The sequence below is a fragment of the Schistocerca serialis genome, chromosome 1 (assembly GCF_023864345.2).
Source record: "Schistocerca serialis cubense isolate TAMUIC-IGC-003099 chromosome 1, iqSchSeri2.2, whole genome shotgun sequence".
NCBI classification, from domain to species: Eukaryota; Metazoa; Arthropoda; class Insecta; order Orthoptera; family Acrididae; genus Schistocerca; species Schistocerca serialis.
The window spans coordinates 439,155,429-439,170,495 of NC_064638.1; the positions used below are offsets into that span (position 1 = coordinate 439,155,429).

At 38.4% G+C, this 15,067-nt stretch overlaps 1 protein-coding gene across 1 annotated transcript in view; it reads left to right on the top strand.

Moving 5' to 3' along the window:
- Positions 1–15,067, top strand: part of LOC126472697 (ubiquitin carboxyl-terminal hydrolase 34) — a 529,852-nt gene that overhangs the window by 426,003 nt on the left and 88,782 nt on the right. Inside the window, exon 43 of the mRNA XM_050099952.1 lies at positions 14,130–14,320. Within this exon, the coding sequence (XP_049955909.1) occupies positions 14,130–14,320 (191 nt within the window). The remainder of the gene's footprint in view (positions 1–14,129; positions 14,321–15,067) is intronic.

The window sequence follows — 15,067 nt, forward strand, 5'->3', positions numbered from 1 at the left end:
TCTCTATTTAAATAATGGTGTTGGTGATAGAAAAATACTCAATGTCATGGTGAACTGTGGGCCAATGAATAGTATGGTTACTGAAAAGAAATATTTGTTACCAAGCAGCCTCTAGGGCATCTTCCAACCCCATTGCTTTAGGCGTGTTAAAGTATGTATGTCTTTGCCTGGGTTGACAGTTATTTTCATTAGCTGCTTGGGCATCTAAAATTTCAACCAGGAATACTTTCTTTAATTTGAAATGTCCATTTGAAAGTATTGGTGGCTAATCAGCTTACAGATTTCATGGTTTGTCCGTCTGAGAAAACAGCTGTACCATCAAATCGAAATAGTGGCAACTGATCACATACTGTAGTGAACAATGTATACTAGCTGACAAAAAAGTGAAGCACCCAGAAGACTTGGTCAGGTATTATGTAACTTTGCACATAAACACGTCATTGGCGGGCATGTAAATCCTCAAAATTGCAATTCTTTGTGACAAACAGAATTGCTATTAGAGTGCATTATACACTATGTGATCAAAAGTATCCAGGCACCCCCAAAAACATATGTTTTTCATATTAGGTGCATTGTGCTGCCACCTACTGCCAGGTACTCCATATCAGCGACCTCAGTAGTCATTAAACATTGTGAGAGAGCAGAATGGGGCTCTCCGCGGAACTCACAGACTTTGGACGTGGTCAGGTGATTGGGTGTTACTTGTGTCATATGTCTGTACTGGAGGTTTCCACTCTCATAAACATACCTAGGTCCACTGTTTCCAATGTGATAGTGAAGTGGAAATTCGAAGGGACACGTACAGCACAAAAGCGTACAGGCTGACCTCGTCTGTTGACTGACAGAGACTGTCAACGGATGAAGAGGGTTGTAATGTGTAATAGACAGACATCTATCCAGACCATCACACAGGAATTCCAAACTGCATCAGGATCCACTGCAAGTACTACGACAGTTAGGCAGGAGGTGAGAAAACTTGGATTTCTTGGTCGAGCGGCTGCTCGTAAGCCACACATGACGTCGGTGAATGCCAAAGGATGCCTCCCTTGGTGTAAGTAGCGTAAACATTGGATGATTGAATAGTTGTAAAACATTGTGTGGAGTGACGAATCACGGTACACAATGTGGCGATCTCCGATGACAGGGTGTTGGTATCACGAATGCCCGGCGAACGTCATCTGCCAGCTTGTGTAGTGCCAACAGTAAAATTCGGAGGTGGTGGTGTTATGTTGTGGTCATGTTTTTCATGGAGGGGGCTTGCATCCCTTGTTGTTTTGCATGGCACTATCACAACACAGGCCTACATTGATGTTTTAAGCACCTTCCTGCTTTCCACTGTTGAAGAGCAGTTTGGGGATAGCGACTGCATCTTTCAACACGATTGAGCACCTGTTCATAATGCACTGCCTGTGGCGGAGTGGTTACACAACAGCAACATCCCTGTAATGGACTGGCATGCACAGAGTCCTGACCTGAATCCTATAGAACACCTTTGGGATGTTTTGGAACGCCGACTTCATGCCAGACCTCACCGACCAACATTGATACCTTCTCCTCAGTGCAGCACTCCATGAAGAATGGGCTGCCATTCCCCAAGAACCCTTCCAGCGCCTGATTGAATGTATGCGAATGTGGAAGTTGTCGTCAAGGTTAAGAGTGGGCCAACACCATATTGAATTACAGCATTAGCGATTGTGGGTGCCACAAACTTGTAAGTCATTTTCAGCCAGGTGTTAGGATACTTTTGATCACATAGTGTACCTGTGCCGTCAAAACATTGCATTTGGCAGTTCGCATTATGTCAAATTAGGTTGGCTATATTGCACTAGCAATGTTTCAACAGCAGCCCACACATAGCAGACAGTACAGTTTTCTGTTCCATCTCGTAAATGTAAGCTACTGAGCAATAATAGTATATATAAGAGTTTGTTTTTGACTTGCTACCACAATGGCAGCAAATTAACAACTGCATAATAATGTAGACGTAATCATAACAAAGACACGCTTTCGATAATGCAGCAGAGAAGTAGAGAAAAAAGCATTTGATCATGACCTATATCTTGAAAACAAAACGGTACGTAGTTTACAAAATAAAAATAACAGAGACTTTAACTTCTTGCTCTACATTTTGTAATGACACTGATGCAATAAATAACCGATATTTGTAGCCTGTCACTCACCATTTCATAGCAAATCCGTCTAGCTTGCTAACATCACTGTTGTCCTAATCAGTGTCAAAACAGTCTTCATGGTCAGCATCACAAACAAAATCAATGTCTTTACCCACAATTTTTACAAGAATGTGTTTCAGGCCATAAAAGTATGCACCTTTTCAAACAGAGCTTTGTGTTCATCTAGCGTTTTGTAATGGAAATCCATACTTTTCACCACAATTTTTAGTGACTTTGCCAACACCCGAAAAGTTCACTTTCTGTTAACGACACTAGTAACTTTACTGCAGCAGGACACTCTTTCCTGCTGTAGTAAGCACAAATATGTCTGCAAATTGTGCCAGTCTTCAAAGCATCTAAGTCAATGACAGGGTGAGGCTGCTTTTTCTTCTTTCCAGGCATCACTAAAAATATATTGTCTGATCCAGAAGGCTCTGAATTGTAAGAGCTCACACCTACATCTTTCAGCTTTTGCAATAATTCTCCCTTGCTTACAACTAGTATTGCTCTAATTCCAAGAACTTTTGATGTTTGTTTCAAAACTTTATCAGAATAAACTGATGGCTGTCCATGAATCCTTGTGTACTCTTTCTCCTGCTCCTAAAACTCGTGGGTTCTGTGTGGTAACTTCCATGCCTCACTGTCTAGCAGCACATCCTAATGCAAAGGATTGTCACTAGGCAAACAGTTTTTTTTTTTTCTTTTCGAGTATCAGGATTTTCTAAATCACAGTGAAACAAAGCGCAATACAATACAGGCACACAGTAGAAACCATACATATGTTGTTGTTGTTGTTGTCTTCAGTCCAGAGACTGGTTTGATGCAACTCTCCGTGCTACTCCATCCTGTCCAAGCTTCTTCATCTCTGAGTAACTACTGCAACCTACATCCTTCTGAATCTGATTAGTGTATGCATGCCTTGGTCTCCCTCTATGTTTTTTACCCTCCATGCATCCCTGCAATACTAAATTGATGATCCCTTGATACCTCGGAATGTGTCCTACCAACTGATCCCTTCTTCTAGTCAAGTTGTGCCACAAATTCCTCTTCTCCCCAATTCTATTCAGTACCTCCTCATTAATTAGCTGATCTACCCATGTAATCTTCAGTATTCCTTTGTAGCACTACATTTCGAAAGCTTCTATTCTTGTCTAAACTATTTATCGTCCATGTTTCACTTCCATACATGGCTACACTCCACACAAATACTTTCAGAAAAGACATCCTGATACTTAAATCTATACTGAATGCTAACAACTTTCTCTTTAGAAATGCTTTCCTTGCCATCGTCAGTCTACATTTTATGTCCTCTCTACTTCGACCATCATCAGTTATTTTGCTCCCCAAATAGCAGAACTCATCTACTACTTTAAGTGTCTCATTTCCTAACGTAATTCCTTCAGCATCACTTGATTTAATTCGACTACATTCCATTATCCTTGTTTTGCTTTTGTTGATGTTCATCCTATATCCTCCTTTCAAGACACTCTGCATTCTGTTCAACTGCTCTTACAGGTCCTTTACTGTCTCTGAAAGAATTACAATGTCACCGACAAACCTCAAAGTGTTTATTTCTTCTCCATGGATTTTAATTCCTACTCCAAATTTTTCTTTGGTTTCCTTTACTACTTTCTCAATATCCAGATTGAATAACATTGGAGATAGGCTACAACCCTGTCTCACTGCCTTCCCAACCACTGCTTCCCTTTCATGCTCCTGGGCTCTTATAACTGCCATCTGGTTTCTGTACAAATTGTAAATAGCCTTTCACTCCCTATATTTGACCACTGCAACCTTCAGAATTTGAAAGGGACTATTCTAGTCAACATTGTCAAAAGCTTTCTCTAAGTCTACAAATGCGAGAAATGTAGGTTTGCCTTTCCTTAATCTATTTTCTAAGATACGTCATAGGGTCAGTATTGCCTCATATGTTCCAACATTTTTACGAAATCCAAACTTATCTTCCCCAAGATCGGCTTCTACCAGTTTTTCCATTCATCTGTAAAGAATTTGTGTCAGTATTTTGCAGCCATGACTCATGAAACTGATAGTTTGGTAATTTTCACACCTGTCAACACCTGCTTTCTTTGGTATTGGAATTATTATTTTCTTCTTGAAGTCTGAGGGTATTTCACCTATCTTATACATCTTTCTCACCAGATGGTAGAGTTTTGTCAGAGTTGGCTCTCCCAAAGCTATTAGTAGTTGTAATGGAATGTTGTCTACTCTCAGGGCCTTGTTTCGACTTAAGTCTTTCCGTGCTCTGTCAAATTCTTCACACTGTATCATATCTCCCATTTCATCTTCATCTACGTCCTCTTCCATTTCCATAATATTGCCCTCAAGTACATCACCCTTGTGCAGACCCTCTATATGGGGTGTCCCATTTATCTTGACCACCCTAAATAACTGTTTGTCCAGATGCAAATTACAAAATGTTTCAAGCAAATGTTCTTTAGCCATCAGGAGGACATCAATCAGCATGATTGTGTTCATTGTAACTTTATTTCTTTACAAAGATATGAACAGCGGTGTGACTTTTTTAAATGGCGCCCTGAATTTTTTATTTGGTAATTCATTTTCTCCCCTAAAGACATATTCAAAAATGAATCGCAGTGTACTATTCACTCTCACACAAAGTTTTTAATTACATAATGCCTTGAGATGACTGGGTGTTTGTGTTGTCCTCATCATTTCATCATCATTCCTGAAAGGGGCGAGATTGGACTGAGCAAAGGTTGGGCATTTGTAAGTGCGCTGATAACAGTGCAGTTGAGCCCCCCCCCCCCCCCCCCCTCCAACCAAACATCATCATCATCAATTACATAAAACAACATTGACGTTGACGCTCCCTGCGCTTAGTGCTGGTACTCGTGGTAATGGAACACATCCACGTGCTGATTGTTTTCTTATGTACGGGTACATTTAGTACCGTAGTTTAGTCCTTTTAAGTACTGTTGTGTAGAGTAGGCATACAGTAAAGGCTGTCCTTCCTACAAACTGCATCGACATAACGTTTCTTTTATTATTATTGTTGTTGAAGGTAGACGAAATGCTACGCAGGCAGCAGAACTGTACAGAGAGCAATATCCTGTCAGGAACCCACCTTCCCAATGAACGTTTTCTCGTCTTGTTGCGACGCATCAGGAAACGGAAAGATTCAACCCATGACAATGCAATCGTCGTAGCACTTGCACAGATGAATTTGCCGACGCTACTGTTCTCGCTGGAATTACTGGAGGCAGTAAATAAGTCTTTCAATCAATGAGTGCACCAGTGTATTGGTGTCCAGGATCACCTTTGAATGTTCTACTCCTGGGCAATGGTACAGGAATGTCAAAGACAATTTTGTGTTATGTTTTTACTTGGTTTTCATTTGTTTTCTGACAACTCCAGCAAGTGGACTAGTTTGTGATCCTGGGCTCAAAGTTAATGTTGTGTTATTTAATTAATAATGTTGTGTTTCAGTGAATAGTACACTGTGATACGTTTTTGAATAGGTCCTTAGGAGAAGAAATGAATTACTGAATAAAAAATATAGGGTGCAATTTAAAAAAGTCATTCCGCTGTTCATATCTTTGTGAAAACAAAGCTACAACGAAGGCAATCATGCTGATTGATGTCCCACTGATGGCTAAAGAACATTTTCTGGAAACATTTTGTAATTTGCATCTGGGCGGACAGTTACTTAGGGTGGTCAAGATAAATGGGACACATTGTATACTCCTTTGACCTTTCTGCCTTCGCTTCTTTGCTTAGAACTGGTTTTCCATCCAAGCTCTTGATATTCGTACAACTGGTTCTCTTTTCTCCAAAGGTCTCTTTAATTTTCCTGTACGCATTATTTATCTTACCCCAAGTGATATATGCCTCTACATCCTTAACAATTGTTCTGTATCAATCCCTGCTTATCCATTTTTGCAGATTCTGTAGATCTCATTTTTGAGACGTTGGTATTCACTTTTGCCTGCTTCATTTACTGCATTTTTATATGTTGTCCTTTCATTAATTAAATTCAATATCTTTTCTGTTACCCAAGGATCTCTACCAGCACTTGTGTTTTTACCTACTTGATCCTCTGCTGCCTTCACTATTTCATCTCTCAGAGCTACCCGTTCTTCTTCTACTGTATTTCTTTCCCCCGTTCTTGTCAATCTAATGCTCTCTCTGAAACTCTCTACAACCTATGGTTCTTTCAGTTTATCCAGGTCCCCTTCTCATTAAATTCCCGCCTTTTTGCAGTTTCTTCAGTTTTAATCTATAGTTCATAACCAATAGATTGTGGTCAGAGTCCACATCTGCCCTTGGAAATGTCTTACAATTTAAAACCTTGTTCCTAAATCTCTGTCTCACCATTATATAATCTATCTGAAACCTTCCAGTTTCTCAAGGCTTCTTCTGCGTATACAACCTCTTTCATGATTCGCAAACCAAGTGTTATCTATGATTAAGTTATTCTCTGTGCAAACTTTTACCAGGCGGCTTCCTCTTTCATTCCTTACCCCCATTCCATATTCACCTACTACTTTTCCTTCTCTTCCTTTTCTGTCTATCAAATTCCAGTCCCCCATGACTATTATATTTTTGTCTCCTTTCACTGTCTGAATAATTTCTTTTATCTCATAATACATTTCTTCAATCTCTTCGTCATCTGTGGAGCTAGTTGTCATATAAACTTGTACTACTGTTGTAGGCATGCACTGCATGTCTATCTTTGCTACAATAATGCATTCACTATGCTGTTCGTATTTGCTTACCTGCACTTCTATTTTTTTATTCATTATTAAACCTACTCCTGCATTACCCCTATTTTAGTTTGTATTTATAACCCTGTATTCACATGACCAGGAAGTCTTGTTACTCCTGCCACCAAACTTCACTAATTCCCACTATATCTAGCTGTAACCTCTCCATTTCCCTTTTTAAATTCTCTGACCTACCTGCCCAAATAAAGAATCTGACATTCCATGCTCTAATCTGTAGAATGCCAGTTTCTCCTCATAATGACATCCTGACATCCTCCTGAGCATTACCCCCCCCCCCCCCCCCCCCAGCTGAGATCCGAATAGGGGACTACTTTACCTCCAGAATATTTTACCCAAGAGGACACCATCATCATTTAACCATACAGTAAAGCTGCGCGCCCTCAGGAAAGCTTACAGCTGTAGTTTCCCTTGCTTTCACCCATTTGCAATACCAGCACAGCAAGGCTGTTTTGGTTAATTCCAGATCAATCAATCATACAGACTGTTGCCCCTGCAACTACTGAAAAGGCTGCTGCCCCTCTTCAGGAACCACATTTGTCTGGCCTCTCAACAGATACCCCTTCATTGTGGTCGCACCTACGGTAGGGCTATCTGTATTGCTGAGGTATGCAAGCCTCCACACCAATGGCAAGGTCCAGGGTTCATTGGAGGATATGCAACATATATTGTTTATAGTCGTAACAAACAGTGCCAGCAATGCAGGAGCTTTGATGTCACAATTGGCAGGGGTTACCATGCTGGGATTAGTTCACACCCTATGCCTAGCGCCTTGCGCTTCTTGTTTTTTACTCGTTAAGCTGTTATGCTGCCAACTTGAAATGCATACATTAAGTGCAAAGTTTCAGTGGCCTGGGCATAGTGTTTTTCGTGTTCTGCATTGTTACAAAGTCTGATAGGCTATATGAGGGGTGTTAAAAGTGACAGATTTTGGATCATCACAGAAATGCCACATAGTAATATGAGGCAGCATTATCAGCATCTCACGGTTGGGGAGGAGCCTCATTCTGTCTCTCCATTTGGTCGGATAGCTGAATCATGCCGTATCCAGAGTTTTGGTGCATTCAGATGTCACTGTGGGCTGATTTTGGACTGCATGGTAACATGAACGCAAACATATCTGTAATAACAGTTCCAGTTGACCATGAAAACAAGTCTGTCTATCACCAGAGAGAAACACCATATTGTGTACCAAGCACGTCACAACTCTTTCACACTTGTGCCTGTCATCCAAGAACAAGTAATGGTCTCCCTGCAACATTCTGTGTCACCCTACTCAGTTGCTCAGAGTGTAGCTGCAGCTATGTACAGAATTAAAACTGCCACTTGTAGCCCGCTGTTAACACCACAACACAGATAGCATGGACTGCTGATGAATGGCAATGGGCTGTGTTTAGCAGTGTAATGTGGGTTGCACTACCCTGGGTGTCCATTGTCAGTGAGTATGATGGTGACCTGAGGAGAGGTCCCATACTTCCAACATCTTGTAGAGGAACTGCAATTTTACTCCTAAAGTCATGCTGTGGGGGGAAAAAGCTATCACCTTCCTGTCGGAGAAAAGGGGCAGTAGCATGGGGATAGTAGCTTGCGCAGTGTAGTGGGCACTGGTTACTATATCCCACTGAAACACCAATTGTTACCATGAGTTGCAACTAACGTGTGTGTGTGTGTGTGTGTGTGTGTGTGTGTGTGTGTGTGTGTCCACCTTAAAGCCTGGAATGGGACCTTTGTGTTGTGAGAAAATGCAGTCTGTCACTGAAGACAACAGAGCTCTATTCCAGCCATCAATCAAGTATTTCACAACACCAGAATAGCCATGCTTGACTGACAGTTTTTATAGTGTCAGTGGTAACCTGGCCAGAGGCACACATGATCATAATCCTGCTGCAAGCAGATGGTCCCCAGTCCCTGATGACACAGCAGGTGCAAAGTGTGCCCAGATTTTGGCCCTAGATGATGTTTAGTCAGACACCACCACTCGCATAATGAGTCGATCTTGACATGCATGTATATTACATGGTCATTCAGGGCCAGGTCTGGAGGTGTGGGAATGATCCACAGACTACTGTTGAGAGCAGTGACAAACTACTGATATATTGTGCCCAATGTGTGCAGCAATCTGTCAATACATCCACCTAGCTTCCCACAGGCCCACAATGCGACCTCATTCAAATGGTTGAAACTGTACTCATCAGTGGGGCAGAGTTGTACCTAGAATGAATATTGCTAATACTGTTCACCTCTGAAATCAGCACAGTTACTGCACCAATAAAATGTAAACGAGAGAATAACACCAACATAAAATTTAAGTTGCAAAGAAAATGCACCATTTACAACGGCACAATGATGGTTTGAGAAGCGTTACTTTCAAAGTAAATTTCCCTTTACGCAAGACGCATTACATTATGTGTGAGAAAGTGTGGTGAATTTCTTAAATCACAGAGTATTAGACTCTCATTTAAAACTTAACACATTGAGAACCAGCCATTTAGAAAACTTTTGGACCCAGAAGGCCAGGGTAACACATGCTAAAAAAGAGCAAATTCAAGGTTAGTTTATCATAAATTATAGATTATGCAATAACAAAGGCAAAAAGTGTAATTATCCTTAAAAAAAGTGCTAGGCGAGTTCTTGAGCAATTTCACACGTAATTGGCATTTCTATGAAGAAGTCAAAGTGCTTGACATAACATGTATACAGACAGGTAACCCATGAAATGTTTCATGCATGACATTGAAATTTATAATTGTGCTTGTCGGAAATATTCTGCTGCTGTAATTGAAGCTGTGGTCTTAGGATCTTGCCCAGTCACAGCCTTAGAAAAAAGAAAAAAAAGAAAATAATGTTTGATGACCAATATTATATGTGAGAGTTTGGCTTTTTCTTGAAGCTATACTATATGTACATTAATTTAAACCATTAATTTTTTCTGTTTGTGTGTTTGCACTACTTAACAGTGATGTTGCTTGGCTGATTTCTTCATGTTTCCTGTGCTCTGAATATCTGCTGTCATTGGGTCGATATCAAGTGACATGAGCCATGATTAGCTAACAAAAGCACATCACTATCTTGTTTTTGGTGCTTTGAAAGCTACCATGCTGTATTTGGTGGAATTCGTATTTATACTTTTGTAATAGGAAAATATGCAGTGTACATGTTCCTGTGCATCAAAAATTGTCCCAAAACATTTTGTTTTTTGCTAGTTTCACCTCTTAAAGTGCTGGAAAGTTCTATGCCATTGTATAAAACATTTACCATTCAAAGGACTGATAAGTTTTACAGCTCCGAGGGAAAGTAGAAAGTCACTTAACATGGAAAAAAAAATGTACTTTCACCTCGGTTATAATGTATTTACAACCAGGGAAAAGTGTATTTTCAACTGAGAAGTCTAGGAATTTTTTTCTTGTCCTAAACAAAAAATTAACAATTGTCATGTTTGGAAACAAACTGAGATGATCTGTGATGGACTATTTTAAAATCCTTGATCCTATCAAATTTTGCAGCCACACCCATTTATCTTTCTACCTGATGATGGCATAACAGCCTAGAAATGATTTGTAAAATAATAAATACTGCAGACTATTACACCAGTAGCATGAGTGCTTTTACTCATAATCCACAAACCCTATGATTAACAAGCTTTTTTCAAATGTTTGTCCAAAAACACTTGATGATTGATCGCATAGGCTTGAGGTGTTAAACATCAAAAGACACATTTTTAAGAGATTGTGAATATTATCATACACAGAAACTCAAAATTAAATACAAGAATATAGGACAGCAAAATGTGTGAAATATTATGACAATCAAATGTCAGCCTAATATCCAAAGAGAAAACAAACAACTTGACAGCAGCACTCCTGGTACATAAGATCGAAACTGTACCATCTAAGACTGTTTGTTGCCGGATAATATATTTTAGCTCAGCCCCTTGTTTCATGACAATTCATCACAGTAACTTATACTCAAAATACACCTTTCCAACAACATGTTAATATTATCTTAGATAGAAACTTATGTGAAACATGGTGATATGTCTAAATTCAATACACTGGACACAAATTTTACCATCAGCCATTAGGAAAACAGCAGAGTCACACTTAATAAGAACCCAAATAAGTATCTTTAAAGTGGTTTATTGATTTTAAAAAAATAATGAACTACAAATTAATGTGAAATCCAAGCTTAACACTAGATTGTTCATTTCTGGATTTATATCACTGACACAGAGTCTTAAGTTATTTTCTAGGTTGTCGTCTGCAAACTTTGTATGTATATTGCATGTATTTATTTTCGTGTAAAGAAAAGAAAGAAAGAAAGAAAAGAAGGAAAAAAAAAACTTTCGCTTATATGTGCTTCTGAAAAGACATGTTCTTTCTTGCAAATGATCTCAGTTGTGCATATTTTTCCAGTCAAATAAGTTTTATTAAACTAGATCTTGCGTACTTCATCAAATTTAGATTTCAAAGAGAAAGCTCCTTGAAACTTGAGTTCCATTCGAAAATTTTCTGCAGCACTTTTTATGCCACACTTTATTGGGTTAGCAGATATAGCAAAAGTGCTGTCTGTGTTTCTGAAATCACAATATCTTGTGGCAAACTGCAATAATAATGATTTCCGTTCATCATCATAAATAATGTAATCAATATTTTCTTGAGCTGACACTGTAGAAAGATTGTAACAGTTCCAGCTCCCATCTGCATTTGTCACAAGTGCATCTCAGTTTGAAAAACTTCCAGATGGATGTGTAATTCATGAGGTAACTGACCTTGAATCTAGAGCTTGTAATTTAAGTCATTTAAGTAACTTGTGAAGTTAACCAGAAATACTAAATCACAAATCCATTAGGGCTTGATTACTTGAGGCAGCAGTTTCTTTTTGACAGCCATGAAATCTGCTATTTATTGTCAAAGATTGTAAAAATGTTTCAGCATTTTGCACACTCTCAGCCTTCTCCCTTTGCAATAGTAAGTTAAATCTCCATGATCGGATCACAGGTTGTCAAAATATAGTTTGAAATGGTGGCGATGTAATGTGTGGGACTTTATAAAATTGATGCTCTTGTTAACCACAGCCATGACAGTTTCGATTTTAATTGATTTAGCACACAAACTTTGTTGATGGATAATATAGTGAAAACTTGTTAAATTGATTTTCTAAATATTTATTAAGCAGATTTTTCATTTAATGTACCACTAAAATCTTTTGGTGAACTGACAATCACAGGTGCTCCTTCAGAACAAACTCCAGCGAGCTGACTCCTCTGCAGATTGAACCTTCCTGATCTCTCCTCAAAAAATGTCTTCACCAGTAGTGTCTCCCTTTAATGGCTGTAATCCTAATTGTTCTTCCATTATGATGAACTCCACATCTACACCACAATCAAAAGATTGTTGACAGAGCTCTGTCTGACAAATCAGTGCTCTCATCCAAAGTGATCGCAAATGCTTCAAGTGTGGCAGCATGATCTCACAAACTTTATTTTAATGTCGTCAGCCGTTATAACAATTTGGCATACAACTGCTCATCTTGATACTTCTTTTTTCAAACTCTTTTTCTTTATCAGGATATAATACATCTGCAATGTCCATTCCCTTCAGCAAAAAGCTTTAGCAGTTGGCAGTTTTTCTATTCACTATAGAAACTAGCTTTAACTGAGTTGTTTCACCATGTCCTTGGTTTGGTATGTGTTTGCTGTTGCTTGTCCAAATTGGAAATTAATATTTTCATTTTGTCTTTCCACAATTGCCCTGCAAGCTGTTGGTGAGCAATGTCTTTCGTAGAAAAGTGCTTTTCATATGATATTCTTTCACCTCATTTAGTGATTCACTACACCAGAAAGCAGGTTTATCTTTCTACATAGTAAAGAAATAAATGTCCATCCATTTCTCCTAGAGTTGGCAACATTAAGCATCTAATTTTCTCTTCCTAATGCCAGAAATTTTCCGAATAAACTCAATAAAGATGCTCACCAACACTTGCATGGAATTAATAAACAGCTACCACAGATATTTATATGTTAACCAAAAACAGATAACTAGTTTGTTCACAAAGTTATGGCTGCTGCAACCATTGTTCAACATTTGTAATCTATCCATGTGTAGCATGGACATAGGCAGTAAGCAGTAAATAATGTATGTGTCATGAGCTGCAAATCCCAGGAGGTGAGCCGAGCATTGGCAAAAATATCCAAAAAAGCATCTCTGGTGGAGTACAATGCGAGTATCTCACTCACTCTACCACAAATTTCTTCCGTGGGCCAGATTGAAACCAGTCATAGATCAGATCTTTCCTGCAGGCCATTGCGCTATATGGAATTAACCCAGTGTAGAAGAGCAGAATTATTCTATTGGAAGCAGTAGTGGGTGAAAGTGATTGATAACAAGTTTTGGCTAGTAAATCTTTAGATCTGGCCACAGCATAGCTCCCCTCAGCAACAAAGATGAAACAAAGTCCTCATCTCCATGTCATTTACTGCCCTCTGACAAGTAGGTTCTTCCTCCACAGAAAAGACTCGCCAGTGTTTGATGTTTCTGGTATATAACTTCATGTATGCCACACTGTATGTAGACACAGCCAGATTGTGCTAGAGTTCATAACTTGCTCATGTACTTGGCTGATATGGAAGATGATATTAAAAGTTTAAATGTCAGTTAAATGGTTATGTTTCCTTTCAATTCCTCCAAGAAGTATTTGAAGAGAAAAATTAACAATTTCTTGAAACTGGCATTAAAAGTCAAATGTTAAAATTGTTTAATATTATTGCACATTGTGTGTGTTTGGGCAGCATTTTGTGCCCATCTGTTAAGTTTTTTGATATTGTATTATTTCTATATGTTTTGATCAGTTTACTTTCTATGTAATTTATTTAACTAACCTCTTAAATATTACTTCATGACACCAATGACAGCATTATTGTTTTGCACCCTTAGACCAGACAATAACAAAAATGAATAACACTGTTGTCATAGATGTAAAAAAGTCTCTTTAGACATTAATGCAATAACAGTGGGATAATTTTTATTTGATTTAAAGAGATTAATAATTTTCAAAAAATTTTCATGTGGCATTTTTGTCTTTGTTGTATGTTTAATATAATCTCTTTATGTAATAATTATCTAGACAGTTCCACTTCACAGTTTAGTTCTCATAGCTATGTATTACTGTTATTCAAGGCTCATTTTCCATGTTACAGTTTGGGCAGCATTTCTTGGATCTGTGGCAGCTGTTTCATCCCAAACTATCTGAACCATCAATACCAGTGCATCACAACAAACAAGCATTATTGCTCTTTTGGCATCATGTCTGTGTTGACTGCCCAGAAAATGTACAACTCATCTTGCAGAATGCTCATGTTACTAAGAACATAGCATTCAATTACATACTGTGAGTCTGAGCTTCTGTTTCTGTTATTCATTTTACTTTAAAAAGCCAAAATTATTCAGTGTTTAGTTTGACAAAGAGTGCTAGTTATTAAGGTGTTGAGAATATGACATGTAGCATTCTGGAATCTGCTTAACCATGGTTATATTGATAAATATTTATGTAAATACACCAACAGCTATCTTCTTCTTTTTTCTCATCTTGAGATTATGCATTTACAATATGTTCATTATTCGTGCCTCTTGAAAATTGAAATTTCAAATTCTGTGCAGTTTGTGCAGGAATAGAGTCATTCAAGAAAATGTAACTTTGGAGATAATCAGAAAGAAAAACTTCAATATTTAAGCATGGAGTGAATTTTGAGGTAAAAAACTTGCACTAGGTGGTAGCACTTACATATGCTCTAGGTTAGAAGGAAATTTTACTTTTGCCAACATATCTGACACATTCAGTATCAGAATGTTTTACAGAGAGGAAAAGAACTTAAATTGCTTGAAGGTCAACTTTATTGACAGTGTGATGGTGAAGTAATTCAGTCTTAAAAATGACACTTAATGAAAGTCAACGAATTAACCCCAAAACTTACAGTGTGTGTCTACAATAAGGTAGAAGATAAAAGTGAATTTTTGTTAAAATCTGGGAAAAAAAGGTGACAGTCTGTGCAACAATGACAATGTTTATGTGATCTAACCGAGTGAACAGTGATCATGCTTAAACTCTTCAACAAATAATTGTAAATATGTACCTACT